This window comes from Acomys russatus, chromosome 10, assembly GCF_903995435.1.
Source record: "Acomys russatus chromosome 10, mAcoRus1.1, whole genome shotgun sequence".
NCBI classification, from domain to species: Eukaryota; Metazoa; Chordata; class Mammalia; order Rodentia; family Muridae; genus Acomys; species Acomys russatus.
In genome coordinates, this window is record NC_067146.1 from 13,758,884 (window position 1) to 13,785,572 (window position 26,689).

At 50.1% G+C, this 26,689-nt stretch overlaps 2 protein-coding genes across 2 annotated transcripts in view; one reads left to right on the forward strand and one right to left on the reverse strand.

Moving 5' to 3' along the window:
• Snd1 (staphylococcal nuclease and tudor domain containing 1) overlaps positions 1 to 26,689 on the reverse strand; it is a 413,057-nt gene that overhangs the window by 33,792 nt on the left and 352,576 nt on the right. The gene's annotated exons all lie outside the window — the stretch shown is intronic.
• Lrrc4 (leucine rich repeat containing 4) lies at positions 23,484 to 26,479 on the forward strand. The gene is made up of 2 exons (XM_051151839.1): positions 23,484 to 24,267; positions 24,400 to 26,479. The coding sequence occupies exon 2, from the start codon at positions 24,500 to 24,502 to the stop codon at positions 26,453 to 26,455; it is 1,956 nt and encodes a 651-aa protein (XP_051007796.1). The 5' UTR covers positions 23,484 to 24,267; positions 24,400 to 24,499; the 3' UTR covers positions 26,456 to 26,479.

Genomic DNA, 26,689 nt, shown 5'->3' on the forward strand with positions numbered 1-26,689 from the left:
GCCTCTCATTTCATGTATCCCCAGCTTTTCTCCCTGTGTAGAAGCAACCCCCAGAGAGGGGCTTGACCTTGGTAACAGGGACTCCTTTAGATCCCTATGGGGAGACGGAACTGACAAAAGCAGAGGGAACTGGCCCCCACAGGGCTGCGGGCAGGCGTCACAGGCTGCACAGGAGGGATGGGGAGGTCCAGGCTCAGTGTGCCGGCCTCCTTCCTTCCCCAGCCCATACTCTGTCAGCTGCTTTTCACCTTGACCAAAACAAAATTCTTCCAGCTTCCCCAACTGAGAAGAAGTGAGTTTATAATTGAAAACCCCAGAGAATTTATTGCTGTAGAGATGAGGAAATTTAAAACTCACAACTACCCTGCAGGCCGACACATCAGGCAGATACCCATCCCTATTAGAACAACTCGGCACTGTCGACACCCAGCTTATTACACTAAATGGTTAAGAAAGCCTGGCCTCACATCAGAGATGCTCCACATCGTTTTCTGCTCACTTCCCTGGGTACATTCATCAGGCCCGTTTTGTCTCCTCTGCTGAGATCGGCCTCAGAATTACAAACTGCTGAGAGGCAGCAGAAGTTTTAAATTAAGCATTCACGGGCGTAGGTGAGCTTGGGGAATAATGGTGGGTTGCAAGGCAGGCAGGCAAGATTTAGTGCCTCATGTGTGTGTGTGGGAAAGCCGAGGCTCATCAACAAGTCTGGATCAAGTCTGGGGATGGAGAAGCCAGGGAGAGGGAGAGGAGAAAAAGGGAGAGGAATCTAAAAGCTCCTCTGGTCAAAGGGTCAGACATGCTGTATGACAAAATGAGACTCATTGGAGACTTTGACCCACTGCTAATACCATGTTCCGTGCAAGGCATAAATATCTGCTGCACAGACCAATGCATGTGTGTGGTGGGACCTGGGTAGAGGCGCCAGGCAGGGCCAAGGCACTCTTCTTTGGTCTTTCCAGACTACACCTCTTCCAATGAGTTTTCCACCAGCACCTGCCATAGATACAGCATAGCCTTAGGCGACTCTGCGGACAGTGACTTCTGCTGTCCTTTGGGACTCTCTTGGGCAGGACTCCTCTTCTCTCCCCTCCCCTCCCCTCCCCTCTCCTCCCCTCCTCTCCTCTCTGGTTTACCCTGCCCTTTTGCAGAATGTCATCTCCTGAGGTGAATCCTGGAGGATACACCCAGACTGGTCTGTTCCCTTGCACAAGCTCTCCTGTGTCCACGCTGCAGCCGCTGCTCCTGCTGACCACTGGAAAGGAGGCCTGCGGAGAAGCACAGATGCCTCCCTGACAATAACCTTACAGGTGATGGGTGGTGGTGGGGAGACGGGCGGCAGCAGGCCCCGTTCTCTGGGGAGCTGCCCCCTGCACTAGCCATTCCCATTACCTTGTTTTATTTTCTTTTATTGCAGAGAGGCTCCAGTGTGCAGGCAATAAAGATTTGACTGCTGCACTCCACAGGCCTGGGGTGAGGAGAGTTCAGCTTGACAAAGTAGGGCAGTGTGGAGAGGAGGCCCAAGCAGGGGGCCCATTCCAGCAAGTGCATCCCCAGCACCCCCAGGGCAGTTATACCAGAGAATCCTTGCCTGCTTTGAAAGGCCCTTTGAGGGTCGGCAGAGAAAGGAGCCCTCTGGAACTGTGGGTTTTCCCTGGTCTGCCATTCATCCAGAATCCCCATACTCGTGGGTTTTGCAAGGCAGCCCTTATCCACCAGAGAAGCATCACCTCTCTCAGTTGCTCTGATCCACCCCCTGCTCCTGGACTGACCTCTTTCCTCTGCTGCCCAGATGGCCAGCCCACTTGTATCTGTCGAACAATTTTGTGTTCTGCTCTTCCAAGGAGGGAGAAAAAAATAGCACCTTGCTAAGAGCCAGGCCGCCTGCTGCACTTTACTCTTGGATGCTAAGAACTGTTCAGACCCCGACAGGAGGGGAGGCGAGTGGACAGAACCACCAGTTTAGCTTCTGACAGAGGTGGGACGGGCCCTGCTCTTCACTCAAGAGCCTGCAGTGGAGCAGCCCAGGGATGGGAGTGCTGGAGTGGCTGAGGGCTGGTGAGGGGCTCCTTGAAGGTTCAGGTACAGGCTTGCAGGGGATAAAAGAGGCTTTAGGGAAAGGAGAGAGGCAGTAGCTGGCTAGCTGCCAAGACACAGGGTGGCAGAGCTTTCTGCAGTCCCAAATGGTTTACAAACCTTTGCCAAAGTGTGTCCCTGTCAAGTCTGAAAGCCTTAAAGCCCCATAATTGCCTCTCTAATTAGACTTTCCAAAGAGCCCCTTTCCTACCAATTGTCTACAACCTTTATATTAGCTATGTTCTACTCAATATAGGCTTGCAACTTAAAAAAAAATTGAAAAACTCATTTATGGGTTATCTTGTACCCGTTTAGGATGACTATGTCAGGTTTTATGCTCTGGACGTATAGCATCCATACAATGACACTAGCAGTGACAAAAGGGAAGTTACTTGCTCCAGGGAGGGGGCTGGGAGTATTCACTGACTATAATTCTCCTGCCCAGGGGACCCACCAATAAAACACTGAAATTCCAAGAGCAATGGTTTTCAGGGCATGAACGTAGGATGGGGTATAGGACTGCATTCCAGGCACAGCCTGTCGGGATGCTCTTTGGACAAGAAGATGGATTTTGTCTGATTTCCTTTGACGGACGAGCTGTGTCCAGCAAACAGCCCGGCACGCAGCTGTCACTCTGATGCTGAGCTCTGACAGGCATCGATCAGGCTGCAGTGTGAGCATGCAGATCCACACACAGCCTCATCAACACGCCTGCTGGAAGACAGCTCTGTCTGGACCAGGATGTCTGTGCCCTCGCCTTCCTCCTGTGGATGCTTGGATGTTGATGATGGGGAGCCTGTACCAATGGAGGGAAGGAGGGGGCCGGAACTTCTTCAGACAACCTATCCCTAGGTAGGAAGACAAGCTGTGGAAATGAAGCATAGTTAAAAACGGGAGGAGGGCAGATGCATCCTTGACAGACAAGCTGCCAGATGGATGCCTGTTCAGACAGTTGAGATGAGCAAACAGGGGCACTAGGCTAAAGCTGGGCATAAATGGCCTATAATCTGTAAGCTTGAGCAGGAAAAATGAACTGCTGACAGCACGGTAGTGTTCTCTTCCTGCCTAGGGGCTATGCTTCATTCTACCTTCTTAAAGTCTTAGGGAATTCCAGAATATTCTCTGGGAACTCGAGGTCACTTTTCTTTCCCCCTCCTCCTGATGTGGACATCCCCATACCTCTGACAGATCAATTTCTATTAAGTGGTTCAGTACATGGGAGCTTTCTTCTATAAGAGCCCATCTTGCTGTTAGGCCTCTTCCTCTTTCAGGCCCTCTGATCTCTCTAGTCTGAACTCCTAGTGGTCTAGGTTTTGTACTCCTGCACAACGTAGAACTAACAGGATTCCTTTTTCTTATTACCTGGACAGGTTCCCCGAATCCAAACTTGACTTAGCTTAGCTGCTTTTAGGACTGAAGGAGAAAACACAATGGAGTGGTCCTCACAGCACACACAGAATGCAATGTAGCACAGTACACACAGCACACAGAGTGTCCCTGCCCTGTCTCCTCCCACTGCAGAGCCACGCACTGGGAATGCTTGTTCTGCTCCCCTTTTCTCTCCCCTAGTGATTTCCAATCCACGAGCAAGTCCTATAAGTCACATCACTCGAACCCCTTCTTAGCAATGTCCTGAGTGTACTAAGAACCCTCTAGGAGGAAAGGGGGCTGAAGAGATGCCTCAGTGGTTAGGGGCACACGCTGCTCTCAGAGGACCTGCATTCAACTCCCAGCCCAAAACAGCCTGTAATTCTAGGAGGACTTGATGTCTCTGGCCCCTGCTGCTATGGGCATTCATATATCTCCATACATAGACCCACACACAGACATACAGCTAAGAATAATAAAATAAATCCTAAAAAAAAAAAAAAAAGGACCTCCAGGGCTGCTGAGATGGTCCTGAGGACTGCTCGTAGAAGTCTCAAGATTTGATTGAGTTTAACCCCCAAAACCCACATAGGAGAAGGGAACTGGCTCCACAGAGTTGTCCCGTTATCATAGTAATGTTGTGGACCAACATATTACACACACACACACACACACACAAAACAGAGAGAGAGAGAGAGTTATAACAGCAATAGAATGATTTAAAAATGCAGCACTAGCTAACAAGAAAGCACCGTGTCCCAGGCACTGCTTAACAGCGGGGAATAACTACCTCCTTCAATCCATACTATTCCCCTGTCAATACAATTTTTATCAGTCGCTTCATACTGTTGTTAGTGTACAGTTTACAGTACACAAACCCCCCTAGGGTAATTTTCAGATGAACTGTTGTCAAGCTGGGTCACCTTCATCTTGTAATTGTGTAACTGATTTCTGAACTTACACACAGGACTGGGCTTTGCTATAAACGGCAAATTGTATTTCACATCTATCTAAGTTGTAGTCCTTCTCTCTCCATCCTTGCCAGTAATGTCAAAGCTTAGTTTTCAGCCTAAAAGAAAAATGACCTTCTAGGCCACTACCCAAGTCTTTAGAAGGGTAGGCTCAGGGTCGGAAACTTGCACGGTGGCTCCAAGATGCTCCGTAGAGCAGAGCACACGGGGCAGGCCTGGAAGGGCCAGGCTGCACTCACAGCAAAGCCACTGCTACCCAGGATCCTAGAGATGCACTCGCTGAGCTCAGACTTACAATGGAGGCGAGACAGAGCAGCGCAGAAGTATGGAGGAAAGAGCGGCCTTCCTCAGACAGCCTCCTCTACTCCTCGGCACAGCAGCGCCACCCACACAATGGCTGGGGAAGACTGGCAGGGTCACTGTAGGTGATGTGGGAACCAACAAAAGGGCCTTGGCAGGAGTAGGGACACAAGAGTTACATGAAGAATGGAGACTGGGGGAGGGGCAGGGATGCCAAGATGGGAAGGAGCAGAGCTCAGCCAGGACCCGGAGGCCAAAGCGAGCTTTCGTAAGGATTGCTCCAGGGGTCAGAACTGCTGGGAATGTGAGTGGAACGTGGATCTTACACAACACAGCAGCAGCAGGACACGCCTTGCTTCAGCATGGTCACTGGCCTGCAGAAATCAGTCATGATGGGATTTGTAAGGGTTAGTGTTGTAAGGGGGTCACCTGGGGACACAGGCAAGAGGGAGTTACATTAATGTGGAGCTCTTGGGATTTTTCTTTTTTCAAGATCTATTTGATCCCATTTTTCCAAAATTATGAAAAATTGAGTTAAGACTGTCAAAACCCAGAGATTTTAGAAAAACAAAACAAAACAAAACAAAAACAAAACAAAAACAAAAACAAAAACAAAAAAACAGAACAAAAAACGAAACCTGTTTTCACGGGTGTTCAAATAAACATGGGAAAAAAGGAAGATGAGAAAGAAAAGGAAAAAAGAAGCAGGTAGATAATAGTGTTTTAGGTCTCTTCCTGTCAGTCCCTCCCCTGCAGCCTGCACCCCACCCTCACACTGTCGGGGGGTCCCCTTGAGGTTATGGAACAGAGAGGCCTAACAGGGCCTATGGCTTTTGGCTCAGACAGCAGTGGTGCCTGGGACACATTTCCTCTTCAGCTTCAGCGAGGCTTTCAAGTGAAGGTTCCAAGACAATCACAAATCCTTCTCTCTGTCTCGATGCCCCAAGACCCACTGCGCCCTGGACCTTACCACTCCACTGCTCCCTGGCACACTCCGACTGTACCCTGACTCTGTTAGCATCCCTGCTTTATGGGTGAACCTGGCTTTGAAGAAGTGAGGTGCCTGAGGTCTGAGACTGTAAGGAGTGGACAGGGCTAGTGTTCCTGACCCCACGCTTGCAGTGTTGGATGGGAACTACACCCTGGTGAATGGCTTGAATGCTGAATCATGCTTAGAATCATGGTGGAGGTGGTGGGAGGGTGGGGTGAGAACAGAGAAGAAAGATGGAGCTGCTGGCCTTGTGTCCAAGTGACATCTGAAGAGAAAACTGTCCTTGCTGGGACGGCTGGGATACTTAGGCAAGGAGATGCAGGGGAGGGGAGGACCAGCAGGGCCTTGACAGGTGATCTATCAATCATGGAACCCTCTACTATACGGAAAGGCAGGCTGGGTAAAAAGGGGACAGCAAAGAGGAGGCAGCAGACTTCGCAGGCCTTGACCATGTGCACCCCACGCATCACCCTGAGAGCCAGCGCAGGGACAGTGTCTGTAGTTGCCCGTAAGGAGCTTCAAAAGGCTCCATGACGGTTCACAATCCCCCAAAGCTTCTGCTATTTGGTAGGCAGGAAGACCATGAGCAAACAGTCATGTGAACAGCTGTGAGAAGCCCAAGGCAGAGGGCATTCTCTGTAGCCGAGAGTGCGCTGTGCTGCACTGGCAGGGCAGGGAAGACACACAGGGGAGTGCTGACTGTTTGGAGCAGCAGGGAGGAAGCACATATACCTCACCTCATTTGAGAACCTGATGTCACACCTCCCCTGGAGGCTGTCTGTTCTCCCATCTACCCCCAAACAAAAGACTGCTCTGGGTAACACTGTCTCCTAGCCGAGCAGCTGGCCAAGCCACTGCGACCATTCTTAAGGAAAGGAACATTACCTTCCTCCTCCTCTGTTCCCAAGGCTGTTCCCAAATCAGCTGCGAGTTTCCCCAGTTTTTCCCACTCTTTCCAATCACAGCTAATTGAACCACTTAGCTTAGAGACAGTAACACTTGTCGTTGTGAACCATTAAGACATGTTTCTGAATTGAGGTGTAATATGTGTGGCCTGCTCCAAGGCTGGCAGCGTGCACAGACACACAAATGTGCCCACCAAGGCCTGTAGGCACACTCACCACGTAAACACACAACTGACAGCCCAAGAAGAAATGTTGTAAAAGTGCAGCCCGTCAGTGCCAACTGGCTCTTCTCTACAGTGAATTAAAGACAACACAACACAGCCCGGCCAGTTCTAACACAGGACCTAGAAGTACAGCTGGGGTGTCATCCCCCATCCCCTCCCCCACCCACAATGCTTTTGATCTCTGAGGTCAGAAAAAGGTGCAGAAAAGGAATGGAGATGAGACCTCAGATTTCACGTGGCAATCAAACATGTTTAGGGTAGGAAGAGGTTGAAAAAAAGGAGGGAAGGGGAAGCCCCTCCCCCACCGCTGCAGCAGGGTTTCCACTCCATCTCCCAGAGGCCCCCACTAGTAACCAAGAGCATACAGGAGGGCAAGAAGCACAGGGCCACAAAGAACTCCTGTAGTGTCAGTATACAGCCCGACCAGGCCTGGGGGGGGGGGGGCGGAGGTGTAGCTAAGGGAAGGACTGGGGCCCAGGTGTTTGCCACTCTAACCTTCATCAGCTCTGGTGAGGGAGAAACTTGGAGAGTGGGATATGACTTTCTCACGTACTCTGGTGCCTCACATTTGACCATGCCTCTTGGAGGGGGAGACCTGGTGGCACTCAGAGGAAGGACAGCAGGTTGCCAAGAAGAGACTTGATACCCTATGAGCATATACAGGGGGGAGGTAATCGCCCTCAGGAACAGTCATAGGGGAGGGGAATAATGGGAAAATGGGAGGGAGAGAAGAATGGGAGGATACAAGGGATGGGATAAACATTGAGATGTAACAAGAATAAATTTAAAAAATTAAAAAAAAAAAAGAGGGGTATAGTAGGAAGATGGAGGGATGGTTTTAATGCTTTGGCAGAAAGATGAAAGTGTGCCTCCCCCTGAGAGTGTCTTCACACAGTGAGTGGAAACAGCTCCAGGCAGCCCTTGGCCCTGCTACTAAGTGTGACTACGAGGAAAACCACTTAGGTCTCCCCTCATCGCTTGCTGGGGGATGGGAGCGAGCTCCAGCTTCCTTCCGCCTCTCAAGGGCCTGGTCTAATCCATCCAGCGCTGTTTTCTGTAGGGGCTGAGGCAACTGGTGCACTGTGGGCTGCCACTTCTGTTGGAGCTCTGGGAGTATTCCACAAACCTCCCCCCTTCTGTCACAAGGCTCTCCCTTCATGTCACCTAGTAGCACCAACCCTGTCAGTTAGCCAGTAGGTGCTGATCACAGCTGGCATGTGTTGCAGGGAGCACTGAGATCAAAGGAGACGCTGCTAGAAGGGAGGGTCAGATGTTAGCTTGACTTTTAAGAGGGAAACAGGCGTGTGAGGGAAGCAAAGAAAGAAAAGATATTCTATAGTCAGAGGTGAGGAAGCTTCAAGTCTGTCCCAGACCAAATTTTGGAACCAGCAACTCAAACAGGTTTTTGTGAGCACAAAGAAGAGAAGAGAATCATTAAAAAATGATTCATGTGAATAAAAAATAAGTCACACGGATCTCCTTGGTGGGTGGGTGTGGGGGTCACTAATGGTTAAGACAGGGAGTCGATCATAAATCTGCTTTTGCCCACACACTGAATTATTTTAGGTAGGTCATTGACAGGGCACTAAATGGAGAACCACAAACTGAGTTATTCCATTTTCAATTATCTCTCAGCTCTGATTATATTAAGGAGCAAGTCCCAGTGTGCTGCTAATCTGTCTTTAGCATCTCCTTAACAAAAGAGGGGCAGAGCCTTGAGGGCAACTGGGATCACCAGAATTCGGTAATACACTTCTTTATTCTATGCACTCTATTTGCTTTTTAAAAAAGGTTTTCTTTCACTTATGGTTAAGTGACACTTTTCTATTTAAGGAAATAAAAATTATTTTAGAAAGACTGGAGTGGTTTTAAATGAAAATATTAAGGAGTTAACAGGTGGTGGCAGAGAGAGGACCATGCTGGTGGCACTTAGGCTACCCGATTCTGTGACAGCACACAAAGGCCCACTGGTCACCCCCACCCCAATCCCCAGCCATTTCCCCCTTCCCACCATTAGCCCTGAGTGTGGATCAGGGAAGTGCTATGGACCTTTCACAGACAGGAAACCGATTGCCCTTGTTTTCTAAAACCCTTCCAGATCCCGATTTAGTAAGTACCCCTTACCAATACACTGCATCAGGCCCCAAGCCCACCAATAGTTTGTAAAGGTTTTCATTAGTTTACTTTTACTGTATGTATGTTTTTGTCTGTGTACCACATGCATGCCTGGTGCCTGCAGAGGCCAGAATAAAGTAATGTTCCCCTGGGACTGGAGTTACAGTTGGTTGGGGGTGACTGTATAGGTTCTGGGAATTGAACTCTGGTCCTCTGGAAGAGCAGCTAGTGCTAGGTGCTCTCAACTGTTGAGCTATCTCTCCAGCTCCTTTCTAAACCATCATGCTTTCAAAGAAGTAACAAGTCATAGCTGCAACACTATGATTTGTTGCTTACACTTATATTCAAATGAAATGCTAGTTATGGCTACTAAAAATAAGGATGTGTTTTTCCTAAACCCCAGCCTTAGCCACTTATTGTGTGCAGGAGGAGAATTCCCTTTCTGATCCCACAAATTGCTTTTGGGATATGTCATCCCGATCTGACCAATGCAGGTGAAAGGGGTCAGATGACAGCCTCTTATGGATGGTTTTGTTTTGATTAAAAGAACAAAACAAAACAGGATTCTATACTTTTCCTGTGTCTGGAGATTGGTGTGTAAGCATGAAATTCCTGGAGCCACGGCAACCATCATGCAGCCAAGAAAGACATGTGCGCTCACAGCAAACTAGAAAGGTGGAAGGAACCGGGAGCCAGATCCTGCTAAACTAGTCTATTCTGGAGGTGCTGTACTTTTCAGAGTGATTTTACATGAGACATGATTATCCTCACTGTTAAAGCTGCTTCAAAGTTTTCTTATTTGGATAAAACAGCTTACTGTGACGCATGGATTTTTAGCAGTTATGTATGACCTTCTCAACCCCTGGATCCCCCTAACAGCAGCAGGGGCTGCTGTACCCCATCTCTGTCCTTTCCAGTCTCTCTGGCTCTGCAGGGTAGAGAAGTGACAAGGTGGAGACCACAGGACTGCTGGTGATAGGGAGAGCTTGCATAGATGCCACCCACAGTGCGCTCAGACTTCTACTCCTCCACTCTAGGGGCAACTGCTGAGGGTGGGGGAGCGGAAGGGAGTGGACAGCTTGGCATAGTTCTGAAGTCATGTAGGCGGCGGCGGAGGCGAGGTTTCAGGTTCTCAACTGGCGGGCACCAGTGCAGCTCTCCCTGAGAGTGCCTCTCCTTAGTTTGTCCCCAGCAGCCTGTATCTGGCCCTAGTTTCCTTCCTATCAGTGTGCAAATTTCTCAATTCATAGCCATAAATCAGATAGAAAGCTTGGAGAAGACATCAGACAGACCCTATAATCTCTGCTAATCCTGTAATCGGGAGCTAAACCTAGGACACAAATGGATTTGCAAAATAAGGATTTCAGAAACTCAAATGGCATTAGCAGGCCTCCGAGACAAATGCACATAACAACCGAATGAAATCCATCAATATAGACACAGATAGAGTCCACACTAACCACCTGGAAAAAATAAAGGTGCGGATGCATGCCAGAGGTTGGCAGACCCAGAGCTGACAGCAAAGCCATCTCCTCTTTCGAGAGGCTTCTTTTCTCAGTTTGTATGCATTTTCAAATTTTAGCTTTCAATGAACATAATAATTGTACATATTTATTTTGATATGTGCACGCACTGTATAGTGATCAGATCAGGGCAACAAGTACACCTACCACTTTACACATTGTACTTTGAAGGACACAGTGTGACTGGAGAGCTGGCTGAGTGGATACAGCACCTGCTGCCAAGCATGATGACCTGAATTCCATCCCATAATCCACAGAAGGTAGGAGAGAACTGATTCCTCAAGTTGCCCACTGATCTCCACATGTTCTCCCTGGCATGCATGCACAGCGCGCGCGCGTGCACTCTCTCTCACACACACACACACACACACACACACACACACACACACACACACACACACACACACACGAACTACAGCCACTCTACCTTGCAACAGAAGTCCTCAGACTTACTCCACCACTGCTACTCTGCAGCTGCTGACCAACATCTGTCTGTTGCCCCCACCCAACACGGCCGCTTTGGAAGACTGTCTTCAGTTGTTTGGGAATGGAAGAGCAGAGAGAGAAGGGAAAGAAAGCTCTTTGTAAAATTCTGAAACCCCTTTTTAATGATCATCTTTGGTGCAAAAAACTATGAGTGATTCCAGCAAGGTGAAAACAAGGAAGGTGTTCAATGGCTGTGTTATACATTTATTATTTATAAACTTTAATTTATTATTTATATTATTTATTTTATATATTATATATATAAAATATACAAATATAAAATATATTATATAGTATTTATATTTATAAATAATAAAAATTTATTATTTATAAACTATAAATTATTATTGAAATAAACTTTCAAGGCACTGGTTTCAGATTTGCTGCCACCACATCCTAGTATGGGGGCAAAGGCTCTAGGAAGCAGCAGGCTGGCTTACTCTACAAAATCTGCGTCTTTAGGAGCCCACTAGCCCCTGTGTGGAAGGGCCTGAGTATGGCTGTGTCTGCCCTACCCACCAGCGCGCTTATCAGAGCTGCAAAGCCGCCTGACCGCATGGGGCAGAGACACTACTATAGCACAGATCTTAAATACCAGGGCCCCACTAGAGACAGGAGCTGAGCATGGACCAGCCATTTCCTTCAGCCAAATGGGAACACTTCCTTGGGTTTCCTCCTCCAAGTTCCTTGATATCGAAAGCAACAGTACAAGGCATTGCCTTGACTTGGGTGACATCTTTGTTCCTTTCTGGGAGCAGATACTGTTCAGGAGAAAAGCACAAGCCAGTGCAGGGAGCCCTATTCTGCTGGCTTCCGTTACAAGGTGGCCTTCCTCAGGCCTGTAGTCCTCCCACCCCTTCCCACCCTTGCCCTCCCCTCCGCTCTGCTCTGCTTGACCCTTCTGTTGGTGGCTTCAAGAATAAAATAAGGGAATTTGGTCTGGTAGAAAAGAGAAAAGAGGGGGCTGGGGAGATGGCTCAGAGGTTAAGAGCACTGCCTGTTCTTCTAAAGGTCCTGAGTTCAATTCCCAGCAACCACATGGTGGCTCACAACCATCTATAATGAGATCTGGTGCCCTCTTCTGGTGTGCAGGTGTACATGCAGGCAAAACAGTGTATACTTAATAAATAAATCTTAAAAAAAAAAAAAAACTTGGAAAAAAAAAGGTAAAAGATTGTCTGATGATGCTGTCCTGTTCTCACATGTAGGCTGTGTGTGTCTGAACTCATCTATGTGGTACATGGTGTCATTTGTCTTCCTCGGTCCTTCTCCACCATCTCTACTGACACAAGGTCTCTTGTCGAGCCTGAAGCAGGCCAGCACGCTCGGGGGCTCTCTTTGCTTTCTACACTGAGATTAGAGACAGGTCACTATTCCTACCCAGGTTTTATGTGAATCCCGGGTCCTCAAGGCTGCACAGCAATCACTTTAATCACTGAGCTGCCCATCTCTCCAGCTCACTCAAGTTTAGCCTGTATTTCTGTCTCCAGTGGACATCTGGGTCTTTGATCAACATATTGAAAATAATCAAGGCAAATAAGATATATGGAGGCAGCAAATTGTGAAAGGTGAGACCTGTAATGAGAAAACTAGTAATCTGAAGTGTAGGTTTAGGTTTGGCTGGTGTCAGTTGAGGTGGGCCACCCGAGCAGACAAAAGGCAGCCCCCTTCTGTGGCCATCTCCGGAGGAGAGCAGATGGAGGGAGGTGAGGACCTGCAGGAGGCCAACCACTCAGAGCCACACCTCCCTCGTCAGTCTTCTTGTCTTCTAGGCTCACAAGTGAGTGTGAGACAGTAGAAGACTCTTCAACACCCACTTAATTCTTTTCCTTCCTAGAAAACAGTACCTAATGCGGATGGTCTCGTTCACTGAAGCAAGTGAGTCAAGCTTATGTGTTTAGAAAACTCATTAATAACAGAGAACATCGAGAGAAGTGTCAGGTGGGGACGGTAGTGGCAGGAGCCAACTCCGTAAGAGGCATTAGGCACCGGGGCTGGTAGTCACTGGTGTCTGAGCCTGGCTGTGCTTGGCTCCTATCAGCACCACGACGCTTCTTGGTGTTAGTTTGATGGAGTCTTATTCTGCAGCTGTCGGCTCTGCATAATGGGTCTTATTTCTTTCCTTTTTCAGGCATGAGGACAACAGGCAGCTTTAGCTGATTAGGAAATGGAATGGCTCAGGTCCTGTTGGAGGAAGTGACGGGCGAAAGCTCCTGAACAGTGTGGTTCTATCCCCCTCCAGGGCTCTGGGGGTCCCACCAGAGAGAGGCTCCTGACTTTGCTGGTGGTTGGTCTGCTCAGTGACCTCCTGAACAGTTACTTCCTGCCCCTCATCTGCGCATAGACTCAGGCCTGAATAGATCCCACTGACTGGCACTGGGAGGCAGACTGCCAGAGCCTGGGCAGGAAGGACAGAGCTCAAGTGGCTTTATGTGTCTGGGATCCCAAGATGGTCTCTTTTTGGGGAGGGATCCCCACAAGTGCGCTGTGCCAGAGTCAAAGCACCACCAAGTTGGCTGGCTAGAGAGGACACTGGCGGGGGAGGGAGAGAGCCCTGTCCAGCTCACACGCTGCTCATTTTCACAAAGAGCCCTTTCAGAGTTATTGGCTGGCAGGGTTTCTCCTGGGCTTTTCTCAGTGCGCGTGCACAGAATACCAATCAAGCGGTCTCACTGGGCTTCCACACAGAGTAGCCACAGTTACCAGAACGAGGCACAGAATGGGGGCTCCTCTAGCCAGGTTCCTGGGAGGAAGCCGGGACCCTCAGCTGGGTGGGGCTTCACCATGCTCACTAGAAGCAGAATCACCGCAGTCTGGTGTCCTACACTGGAAAAATGTAAATGGCCCCAGGCCAGGAGTTCCCAGTGCTTCTCACTTACAGTAGCTGTGGCTGGCAGTGACACAGAAAAATGGAAAGATCAGGGTTTATGGTGGGGTATAGTATTCTGGGGGCAGGAGAGAGTAAATCTCAAAAACTCATGCTAGCTTAATTAGAAAGGAACAAATCTATCTATTGGCTCCAGTCACACGCAGACTTTGTGGTGAGGGAGTAAGTAAATAGGAAAAAATACGTATGTGAAGAGCTCAGCTAACCAAGTGACCAGGGACAGCGCCCACCCCCACCTGTCTAAACATGAATGAGGAGCTGAGGACTCCAGTTCCTTTATGTCATCAACACCCACACCCTTTGAACACAAAGGTCAGTCCCACCGGCAGCATTTGCAGGTAAAAGCTGCATCTGAGAACATGGACCAAGAACAGACAAAACGCTGAGTGAACCCAACTCCCCCAATAGCTCATATCATAATAAAAAGGACAGAGCATCCAGGAACCTGGGTGCTAGCCAACCCACCCGTAGCTCATCTGATGACTCATGGGGAAGCCAGTGGTGTGGCTGGTTCTGGCACTCCTCTCCACCTCTGAGCATCAGGACTCCTCCTCTGGTTAAGGACAGGATGCAGACAGGGTGGTCACCCCAGACACTGAGAGATCACGCTGGCCCTATAGTTTGTGTCATTTGATCCCCCCCCCGCCCCCCCACAAAGCCCCTAGGATGTGCCAATGAGTGCACGGTGGAGGAAGCCAAGTTGCTAAATCAGTGCAGACTGACAAACGGAAGTTGCTCCATTTGCATCTAGGAAACCCTAGCCATAGCTACAGCTGGCCGCGCAGGGCTGAAGGCAGTTGACGAATTATATAAAGCAGCCTGGTGGCCAGAAATGATGATCCAGCTATGGAAAAGAGGCAGACAAATCAAGGCGGTTGGCAGAGTGAAGGCAGTGGCCATGGCACAGCTCTATAGACTGAGGGGTAAGACTGGCTGGGAGGCTGTGGAAGAAACATGTGAGAGGACTCGGCAGGCCAAGCTGAAGGGATTAAAAACACGCAAGTTCCAAATTTGATCAGACCTCTTAAACTTAGCCCAACATTGCAGAGAGAAAGTGTAGAAAAATAGGCTGCCACTCACACATTCTAAATACTGAATTCTCAGTAAGGGCTTCTAGAATGTTCCTGGGAGAGTGGCCTTATCCTAGTGACTGTTTGTTTTCCTTAAAAACCACCCATGGTGGAGGGAACAAGATGAAACATCTTCCCTTAGGCAAGAGAAAGTTAAGGCAACAGAGAAGTATCCAGGGGGCCTGGGCTCCCACTCAGACTTGATCCTCAGTTGTTTGGTACCTCCTCTGGAGTGTTTTATGTTAAATTAAAAGTTTGCTTATGGAATTATTTGTTCTGTTGTCATGCAAAATTTAGGGACTGACATATCAGAGAAGGGACAGAAGGAGACAGCGTGGGGACTCCTCGTCACCCAGCCCCCAACCATGCCTAAACTCAGGAGCTCAGTGGGGTATTTATAGCTGCCTTTAAATTTACCCAACTCACCATAGAGAGAGGTAATGGGGCGCCCTTTACTGCTGCTAGTGGTGATTGTCCTAACATTCTTTAATTAGCAAAAAGCGTTGGCACAGCCACTTTCAAAGCATTTGATCTCACTGTCCTGGTGTTCTCTATTTCAGGCTCAACAGCCCTCACTCCCTCAGCAGAAAATGCACTTTAGCAAAACTGAAAATGACAGGCACATGCAGATGTGAGCATGGGTATGTGTAGACACCTGTGTCCACTCTTTGGCTCACCCCTTTCCACTCACAGCTGCCAGGACCCTGCACGCCTTCATGTTGGCTCCACAGAACTGTCTCTCAGAAACCTGTCAGCAGGAGCTAGGAAAGTAAACAACTGAGAAGTGGAGAAATCTTGAGATCACTAGGATCCACTTTAATGTTTCTTGTATTAAAAAAAAAAAGCTGATACATTCTCAATTACCTTTGCAGAGACTATAACAGAGCAGTTAGGACTAATAATGTCCATGGTGGGTGAGGGGTTTGAGTTCTTCCTCATAGGCCTAAGAACAGTTCGTGTTATGAGATAGTTACTCACTAGTGAGATGAAGGGATGAAAACAAGGAAGGAAGGGCCAATACCGCTCTTCCACGGGTGTGTGCAATAAACATATAAACAAGTGCATAAACAGGATAATCTCTGAAAATAGTACAAAGTAAATAAAGTTGGTGAATGTGATTAAAACTGGAAGGTCACCTTAAATCTCTGTTGGGAGACCTGCTCAGGAAGCTGGGATGCGGGGAAGAACAATCTAGGAGGAGGACATAGCAACATCCTCAAGGAGAGAATCAAATTAAGAATATTCCAGCAAGCCTGTAATCCCAGCATTCAGGAGGCAGAGGCAGGTGGATCTCTGTGAGTTCAAGGCCAGCCTGGTCTACAGAGTGAGTTCAGGATAGCAAGGCCACAAAGAGAAACCCTATTTTGAAAAAACAGAAAAAAAAAAAAAAATCCAGCATATGACACCAGTGTAACTGTCATGCTGGGAGTATGGAGGAGTTTGACAAGATGTCAAGGCAGAGGTTGAAGGGATGAAGGCTTAGGAGCTGTGGTAAGCAGTTTGGTTGCTATTCAACTTATGAGGTGGTTGGTTGGAACATTTTAAGCAAATCAATAACATAATCTGATGTAATATCACCAAGATCACTTTGGTTGCTGTGGAGGATAGAGTATAAGTGGCACAGGTAAAAACTCACGCCTAAGATTACGTGAGCAGCTCTGAGTATTTGTTCTGTAGGTCATGTGAGATGTTGACACACTGGTAAGCTAGGCCGACTACATCACAATTTGTAAATATTTGAGACCTGTCTCAAAGTCTAGGATTACCTCAAATAAAGAAACAAAAGTATTAACTACTGGGTGTGGTGGCACCTTTGTGGCAGAGGCAGGCAGATCTTTGTGAGTTTGAGGCTAGCCTGGTTTACACAGAGTTCTAGGTAAGCCAGGGTTATAGAGTGAGATCTTGTCTCAAAAAGTATTAACTCTTAGAAATAGAAAAACCACTTTAGACCTTGAATGAAGAATTAGATGTTCTAAATTAGGAGCAATGCTAAGAGCCAGTGATCCTAGATAATAAAAAGACAACAGAAAAAGATTTCACTCAAAAACTGACTAAACAAAGCAACTCTATTCTATATTAGCTCCCATATTAAAAACAATAGATTCATCAGGTGGTGACGGCAGCGACACATGCCTTTACTCCTAACACCTGGGAGGTAGATGCAGGTAGATCTACAGAAGGAGTTCCAGGACAGTTAGAGCTGTACAGAGAAACCCTATTTAAAAACAACAAACAAACAAACAAACACCCAAATCCACCACACCAAAACAAAACTGCTGGGCACGGTGGCATACACTAGAGGCAAAGACAGGCAGATCTCTGTGAGCTTGAGGCCATCCTGGTTTACAAAGTGAGTCCAGCACAGCCAGGGCTACACAGAAAAACTAAGTCTTGAAAAACCAAATAATCCCCCCAACCTTGCAAAAACCCCAAACAAACAATAGATGCTATTATCACTATTTGCTGAGACCAGTTATAAATCGCAAATTTTGCCTGTAACCCAATAAGGTGGGATAGTTAACCACTTTACACATGAAGAATGAGGCTTAAAGAATCACAAATACAGTTTATACTTCATAAGAAGCATGTCTAAAATTTAAGCCTAAGTGTGTGATTCCAGAGACAACTTCATAGTTACCTCTGTGCTCTAACTCTTGCTACATGCATGCACGCGCGTGTGCACACACACACCGTATGTAGCTTGGGTACATGCATAATAGATACATCACATGTGCATCTGTGAAGCACTTGTAGGTGTGGATCCCTGATTCATGACCTAGTTTGTACTAGAGGCACTTGATTAACCTAGTGGCTCCTAAATCCAACCATAAGTGTCTCTTTAAATTACACAGAGAAAGAGAGGAAAATGAGACAGTGTGACCTGGAAGCACAGCCTGAAGTGATGCACTGGCAAGGCAAGGGGTGCCTCCAGAAGTCAGGGCCAGTCAAGATTCTGGAAGGAGCACAGTCTTGTTAGACTATGAGCTTTGAGCTTCTAGATCTCCAAGAGAATTTGCTGGCTCAAGTCACTGACTGTGTGGAAATGCTTTATACCAGCCACTCATTACTTCTGTAACTGTAACAAAACTTTTAAAGCCTACCTGCAAAATGGAGAAATCTAATAGTTTCCAGCTCACAGAGCTCTATGTGTTAACAGCCTAAGTTAACCAGGAAATGTTACTAAAGTTATTATTGCTGCATACAGGTGATTAAAGAAGGTAAACCGCTGGGGCCTGGATGGGCCAGTGCACCTGCAAAGGGCGGGCAGAGGGGGGAGGGTGTTTTATATTGCTGGCCCACATGTGTGATTGTGACAAGAATGGCACCTAAGCTCCCTTTCTCAAGAAAGGAAAAGGTTTTTCTCTTCACTCCAGCTTAGTAGCCTACCCACAAAGAAGTCACCAGCCCTGGTGAAACTAGTTACAGTGGAAAAAGTGGCCTTTGCATTCTGCATAGCTCCTTGTAGCTCCCCCTCCCACTCCCCCACCCTTTCTTTTTCTGGAGAGAGGGCCTCATATATGCCAGGCTGGCCTCACACTTGCTATGTAGCTGAGGATGACCTTGAACTCCTGAATGCTGGGGTTATAGGTGTGCTCCATCACACTGGGCTAATGCAGTGCTGGGGAGGGAGCCCAGAGCTTTTGTTTATGCTAGGTCTGTCAGAGCTACACCATAAGCCCACTTCTTTGTAACTGTTATTAGCTACCTTGTCTTATTTCAGCTGAGGTTTTAGAAAATCACTCGTGGTAGGCTCTGGACAGTGGCTGCTGCCACCGTCCACACTGGGGACTGAATCTAAGGCACTGGGAATGCCATGTTAGACATCGACCACCAAGCTACACTCCTAGCCCACTTCCTGACTTCCCCTTCTTTAGTTTTAACACTTTCCCCAACTCTCTATGAAAGAGCAGAGATTTTAGAGAAAACAACAGTGAATTCCGGGGCACTAGGGAAAACAGGTAACGTTTGGAGCGTCTGTGCTGCCCCAAGCCATCCACTCAAAGGGGGGAGGGGAAGCCATTTTACTTATGATTGTGGGCAGTAACAACATAGCCTCACGGCAAGATCACAAGCAATTAAATGAACCTCCTCTTACAAGGAACAGAAACTTCCATGACCAGGTGGTCCTCGAGAGGTTTGTTTGTGCTCGGGCAGACATGTGAGAAACACGAGATTCCATGTGCTCATTCATTGCTCTGGGACGGAGGGCTGACTATGCCTACGCAGAACATTCATTTATTATTTTTAAAATAATTACAACTTCACCTGCCAAGACCTTTCCTTGTCTCTTTGGAGAGTAATTTTCCTATTATTTTTCCTTCCTTCTTCCTGTCTCTGAAATCCCTTTCTTTTCTTTGCCTTTACTGAGTCTGTTCTTGTTGTTACCTCTCCAGAAGGGACCCAGAAGCTCACTGAAAGCAAGATGGTACCCTGCTATTCCTGGCAGACCCCATGAGGCAGCATGGACATCTAGTGGCTGCTTAGGATAATGCCTCAGGGACAGAGGTATTGTCAAAGTAGGGAGTGGGATAGACAGTCCAGGGCCCCTCTACATGACCGGTCCTTATTGGAGACCCAAGTCCTTTGGAATGGCATATCAGGACTATCAAAACACACCCTTATCCCCAAAGTGGCAAAATATAAGACATCTGCTCACCAAGCCCAGGGTTTAAAGGGCAATTAGCCACTTTTCAGCATCGAAGGACTGGGCTCAGAAGGGACGGACTTTGATATTAACTAGTCATGTGATTTTAGGTAAGTCACTAATCACTATTAAGTAGTCATGTGGTTTTAGGTAAGGCTGAGCTTCCTCATGGTCAGTAAAGCAAGAGGCCAAACCAAGATGCTCTCTTAAGGGTTCCTTAAGAGTAAGAACCCTGCTCTGCCAGCTCTCTTAGTGACCAGCGCTGCTGCAGTCCTGTGGGTGTCCACACTAAACTGAAGGAAGCATCTCTTCTCAACTCCACAGCCCATCTCCAAGGCTGGGCTACCATCCCAGAGGATCAGCCTGCTTCCCAAAGCTGTCTGTCTGAAAAGCAGTGAGGAAGCACCATGGGAATCGAAAAGAATGTTCTAGTCCATTTCCTTGATTTTATAAATGAAGAAATCAAGGTTTATTTTATGATCCATTGTGTCAAATCAGTGACAGAAAAATCAATCAGAACCTAACCTCAGTACAAGGCCCATTCTTCAAAACTGAGATGACAACCTAGGCCTCGCCCAGCCTCTTCAGATTCCTTGGGCACTCCCTGTGAAGCTGCCTACGTCCCCAGCCCAGTGTTCCTTCTCATTTAAGTGTAAGTTGCCTTCTCTTATTTTTTGGTGGTACCGCTCCAAATCCAGGCACTAACTAGAACCACCAGCTGTGTGGGGCAAAACAGCACAGACCTCAGTTTATCAAGAGTAGAGGCTGCAGGACCGCTTCAGGTCAGGATTGTGTGCCGCAGGTGCCACAGCACCTTCTTCAGTCTACTCTGTAGGTTCAAGGGACTTTAGAGGCCTAGCTGTCCCATAGAGGGCAAAGCAGTCCCACGTAGGTGCTCCACTGGGTTTGGGAATGATTGCCTTCACCAACAGCGGGCACATTTACTCATTCCCATGTAGTGGTTTGATCCAGCTCAGCCCACCATCCCAACTACCTTCACAGTGTGGGGGCAGCAGCTGTCATCTGCTGGGTCTGCAGCTGAACAGATGGGGCCCCGAGTCTGCCTACACAGGCAGGAAACCACTTCAGGTGGAGCCCCCTCTTGTGTCCAAGGAAGGAGAGGCACTGGACTCCCACGTGCCACCTAGACTCTGGTGATAACCCTCTCCCTGCTCTGTGGCAGCTGTGTCAAGGACAGACGCTTTCCCCCACAGATCCCCAGTGATCCAGGCTCCTGTCTCCTGGGTCCAGGACACAGTGGCATCTTGCTGACACATAGTCTTTAATGACGACTGCAAAGAAGGAGACACAAGCAGGCTCCTGCCTAGAATTCCAGCACCTGACAGGCTGAAGCCAGAGGGTTACCATGAGTTCAAGGCCAACCTGGGCTTTAAAATAAAACCCTGTCTCCACGTGGGAATGGGGGGGGGTGGTGAGGGGGAAGGGGAAAAGCCTTTATAGAGCCAAATGGAGTTAGGCCTTGGCGTGAGGGTGTGACTTATCTCAATCTCTCCCCCTTATTTTCTTAGTCCCTCCTGTCACACTCTTTCTGATTTCTCGTACCTTTCACTGAATGTTCAGTCTCTCCCCAGTCCTGCTGCCACTCTTGGCCTATGTACTGGATACAGTGGATATTTTGTTAGTGATGAAATCACTGGTCTCATGAGCTCAAGACTGGCTTGAAAAGCTGATGGTCACTAACTGGCAGCAGGTTGGTAAGCAAGATGTTGTTTGCCTGAGTGAAGTGCCTTCACGTGGAAAACGGAGACAGCGGGGGCAAATAAAGATTTCAGCAGAACAGACACACAGGTTCTTAGTATGGTGGGCAGGCACACAAACACCCTAACAAGGACTGGTGAGTGGGTGGGTAAAATCTGACTGCATTCCTCTGACACCAATCTCTGTGAGGCCTGTGAGGGCTCAAGATTTGGTGCTACAACTTACTATATGTGACCCTACTCACACACATGTATTTTGTCCATTCATAAAATGAATGAACCATAAAGAAAGGGCTTTAAAAGATTGTCTTTCCTTGACAGCAAATGTAAACTTGAAGGTTGCCGACACTGGAACTTTCCAGGACTAAAAAAGGTTCAGATTTTTGGGCAGCAGGTAATAACGAGACTATGGCTGTGGTAAAGTTCAGGAAGTTGGGGCATCCTGGGCTTCCTCATTCTGAGGCAACAGCCCACCTGGGAACAAAATGGAGTTAAACAAGTAGGCTTGTTAGATAACAGAGCAGTAAGGGGTCTCCAAGGGGTGCGACTGGAAGAGGGGATGATAAGCTCATGTCATATTCTCTGGACCTACATAGCGCTAACCTATGGATTGTTTCATCATCACCTAGCTGAGAAAGAGGTTCTTTTATGAAGGGAATGGGGTGGCAAGTGATGACCTATGCTTTTTCATTAGCCTATCAAAGAGGGTCCAAAATTCCCTTTCCAGCACACTGCTAATGCAGTGCTCAGGGAGTCCCAGAGAGAGGTTGGTGCAGCTCCAGGGGTTGGTTAGAAGGCATAAAGCACCTTACTGGTCCCTGCCTACAGTGGAGGGAGAGGGGGCGACAGGGCGGCAGGGCTGCAGCTCCTTGAATGAACCATGGGTTGCACCATGAGTTCTGGGGAGCTCACCTTAAACCTTGCCAGGTTGTCATTTCCCCAGCTCCTTGCTTCCCGCCCCCACAGCCCTCATTAAGAAAACTATCATTTAAAGCCCTAGTTACGGGGGCGGGAGTGGGGTCGGGTGGCGGACGGTAAGAAAGTGTGCAAAGGAGGGGACTGGAAGGACCGGCATAGAGTACGGCGAATCTTAAGAAGCTCGTGGTCTTCTGACTCAACGCAGTCCTTGCGTCGACTGGGCTGCCAGCCCCTGAGTCCCCACTATCCTGCAGCTCCAAACTCCTGGCCGCGCGGCCAGGCACCCCGTCAGCATTCGGCGGGGGTGCGGATGACGCGGGCGCTAGCAGGAGGCCGGCCAACTGCGGCAGCCCCACCGAGGGCCGCCGCACTCGGGCCCCTGAGCCCAGCACTCCAGGGCCAGAGGGTGCTGGGTGGCCCCGGGTGGGGGCCGCGCAGTCCCCCGCTGCAGCCCCGCACCGCTCCAGCCTATCAGCGGCCATCCAGCCGCTCGCTCAGACCTGACCAAAATAGCTGCGAACGCCTGCGACTAGCGCGCAGCCCCTCACTTGACGCTCACTCCGACTCGCTCGCCCGGGCCGCTCCGATCGTCTGGAGGGGGCGGGGAGGAAGCTGCCGGGGAGGGGGGAGGGGGGTGGGGAGCAAAGAGGAAGGGAGGAAGGAAGGAAGGAGGGAAGGAAGTAGCGAGGAAGGCAGGCAGCCCTCCGCGACTCGGGGCTGCGCGGCGCGGGCCAGCGCGCGCTGGAAGGCGCGGCGTTAACCCCTTGAAGGCAGGCGGCAGAGGGGGAGCGGTGTTAATACATAAGAGCACTGCATCACGCTAATCTTCTCCCCAGAACAGTATGCGTCAGCAGTACATTCACGTTCTGACTGAAGGACAAAAGGATGAGAGAGCAGTCTGCGTGGCTGCCGCCTGCAACATCGCGAGCCCGGCGCGAGGAGGAGACGGTGGGAGCCGAGCGCAGGGGCCCCGCTGCTGCCGCCGCCGCCGCCGCCGCTAGCCAGTGGGGACCATGTTCACGGGCTCCGGAGCGTTTCCCGCAGCCGCGACCCCCACTGCTCACGCCGCCGTTGCCAGCGCTCCGGCCGCTGCAGCAGCCTGCTGGCAGCTCCGCCGCTGAAGGCTCCGGGAGCCCCAGCGGCGAACTCGCACTCTTCGCACAAAGCCGGGGCCGGCGGCGCGCCGGGAGCCCAGCAGTGGCGGGCGGCGGCGGGCGCTTGCGCGCTGCCGGGGGCTGCGGCCGCCGCCGCCGGACCCGCGCCCGCCCCCGGACTCCCTGAAGGGGCCTGCGGTGCGGGCGCGACCGCGGGCGCTGCGCGCTCCTCCGCTCGCCGACCCGGTCCCGAAGCCGCGTCCACGCCACTGCCCCTCTGGGGCCGGTCGGATTACCGCTCCTCGCGCCAGCAGACGGCAGGACTGGAGAACTGAGCCCAGTTTTTGTCTTTTTTTTTTTTTTTAACCCTTCTGAGAACAGGCGAGGAGAAAAGGGGGTGTGTGCCTGGGGAGGGCGAAGGCGCAGCGAACACCTCTTAACTCTCGCAGCCCCGCGAGCTCACGACTGCAATCAGCTGCCGCCAGCTCGGAGCGGCCGACGCCGGGAAAGCGGAGCGGGGAGCAGCGCAGCAGCTAGCGAGCGCGGCCTGGGCGGCTTCGGGGCGCCCCCGCACCCCCATCCCCGGTGGCGGCCCAGGGAGAGGGCTGGGGGCGCCGGAGACACACTTTGGCGATGAAGCGCCTTCCCCCGCGGCTGGAGCAGGCTGGTGCCAGGGTCCAAGGACAAAGCAGGGAAGCGCTGGTGGCGCCGCTCCTCGGGCTCTCGGGGGGGCATGCACCTGCATAGCCCGCCGGGCCTTGGCTCTCCCTGGCGCGCCTCAACTCCGCGGCTTCGCCGGCTCCGGATTTACTAGAAGCCATTTTGTCTCCCCTACCCCTCCCCTCCCCTCTGCCCTCCCTGCCCCCACTACTTCCCCCTTTGTTAATTAAAACTAAAGTCAGAATGGGAACGACGTGCCCGGCTCCCGTGGAGAAAGCTTAAGGACATAGTGCTAATTCTTTCCTGCTTTCCCTCCGAGGTAGGTGACAGCGAACTGGGTGGGGATGGGAGAGTCTTAGCTGTCTATGGGCTGGCCTGGAGGGTGGGCTGGTGGATGAGGGGCCGCTCATCTGCTCGTCTCTAATCGCCCCCTCCCCACCTCCTTCTCCAGATGGAAAGAGGAGCTCCTAGCTCACTTAAGCCGGGGTAAGGCTGGTTCTCTTTTCCAAGCCAAAATCCCAGGCGATGGTGAATTATGAACGTGCCACACCATGAAGCTCTTGTGGCAGGTAACTGTGCACCACACCTGGAATGCCGTCCTGCTTCCCGTCGTCTACCTCACGGCGCAAGTGTGGATTCTGTGTGCAGCCATCGCTGCTGCCGCTTCAGCCGGGCCCCAGAACTGCCCCTCCGTCTGTTCCTGCAGTAACCAGTTCAGCAAGGTGGTGTGCACCCGCCGGGGACTTTCTGAGGTCCCGCAGGGTATTCCTTCCAACACCCGGTATCTCAACCTCATGGAAAACAACATCCAGATGATTCAGGCCGACACCTTCAGGCATCTCCACCACCTGGAGGTCCTGCAACTGGGCAGGAACTCCATCAGGCAGATAGAGGTGGGGGCCTTCAACGGCCTCGCCAGTCTCAACACCCTGGAACTGTTTGACAACTGGCTGACTGTCATCCCCAGCGGGGCCTTTGAGTACCTGTCCAAACTGCGGGAGCTCTGGCTTCGCAACAACCCCATTGAGAGCATCCCCTCTTACGCCTTCAACCGGGTGCCCTCCCTGATGCGGCTGGACCTGGGGGAGCTCAAGAAGCTGGAGTATATCTCGGAGGGGGCTTTCGAGGGGCTGTTCAATCTCAAGTACCTGAACTTGGGCATGTGCAACATTAAAGAGATGCCGAACCTCACACCCCTGGTGGGGCTGGAGGAGCTGGAGATGTCCGGGAACCACTTCCCCCAGATCAGGCCTGGGTCCTTCCATGGCCTGAGCTCCCTCAAAAAACTGTGGGTGATGAACTCACAGGTCAGCTTGATCGAGCGGAATGCTTTTGACGGGCTGGCTTCCCTTGTGGAACTCAACTTGGCCCACAACAACCTCTCCTCTTTGCCCCATGACCTCTTCACTCCCCTGAGGTACCTAGTGGAGCTGCATCTACACCACAACCCCTGGAACTGCGACTGTGATATTCTGTGGCTAGCCTGGTGGCTTCGGGAGTACATACCCACCAATTCCACCTGCTGTGGCCGCTGTCACGCTCCCATGCACATGCGAGGCCGCTACCTGGTGGAGGTGGACCAGGCCTCCTTTCAGTGCTCTGCCCCCTTCATCATGGATGCACCCCGGGACCTCAATATTTCTGAGGATCGGATGGCAGAACTTAAGTGTCGGACTCCCCCCATGTCCTCTGTGAAGTGGTTGCTGCCCAATGGGACAGTGCTCAGCCACGCCTCCCGGCACCCACGGATCTCTGTTCTTAATGATGGCACCTTGAACTTTTCTCGTGTGCTGCTCATAGACACTGGAGTATACACATGCATGGTGACCAACGTGGCCGGCAACTCCAATGCCTCGGCCTACCTCAATGTGAGCTCGGCCGAGCTCAACACCCCCAACTTCAGCTTCTTCACCACAGTGACAGTGGAGACCACAGAGATTGCGCCCGAGGACATGACACGGAAGTACAAGCCTGTTCCCACCACATCCACTGGTTACCAGCCGGCATATACCACCTCTACCACGGTGCTCATTCAGACCACCCGTGTGCCCAAGCAGGTGCCAGTACCCTCAACAGACACCACTGACAAGATGCAGACCAGCCTGGATGAAGTCATGAAGACCACCAAGATCATCATCGGCTGCTTTGTGGCAGTGACTCTCCTGGCTGCTGCCATGTTGATTGTCTTCTATAAACTTCGCAAGCGGCACCAGCAGCGGAGTACAGTCACAGCTGCCAGGACAGTCGAGATTATCCAGGTGGATGAAGACATCCCAGCAGCACCTGCGGCAGCAACAGCAGCTCCATCCGGTGTATCAGGTGAGGGGGCAGTAGTGTTGCCCACAATACATGACCATATTAACTACAACACCTACAAACCAGCACACGGGGCCCACTGGACAGAAAACAGCCTGGGGAACTCTCTGCACCCCACAGTCACCACTATCTCTGAACCTTATATAATTCAGACCCATACCAAGGACAAGGTACAGGAAACTCAAATATGACTCCCCCTCCCTCAAAAAAAAAAAAAAAAAACTTATAAAATGCAATAGAATGCACAAAAAAGAGCAACTTTTGTACAGAGTGGGGAGAGACTTTTTCTTGTATATGCTTATATATTAAATCTATGGGCTGGTTAAAAAAAGATTATATTAAAATTTAAAAACAAAAAAAATCAAAACAAAACTATTTTCTAACTTGTAAGTTCTATTTAAAGGGGGAGGGGAGGGATCTTGGCA

What these genes read in the sequence shown, in the direction of transcription:
- Lrrc4 (XM_051151839.1), top strand. Translation starts at nt 24,500, where the DNA reads ATGAAGCTCTTGTGGCAGGTAACTGTGCACCACACCTGGAATGCCGTC.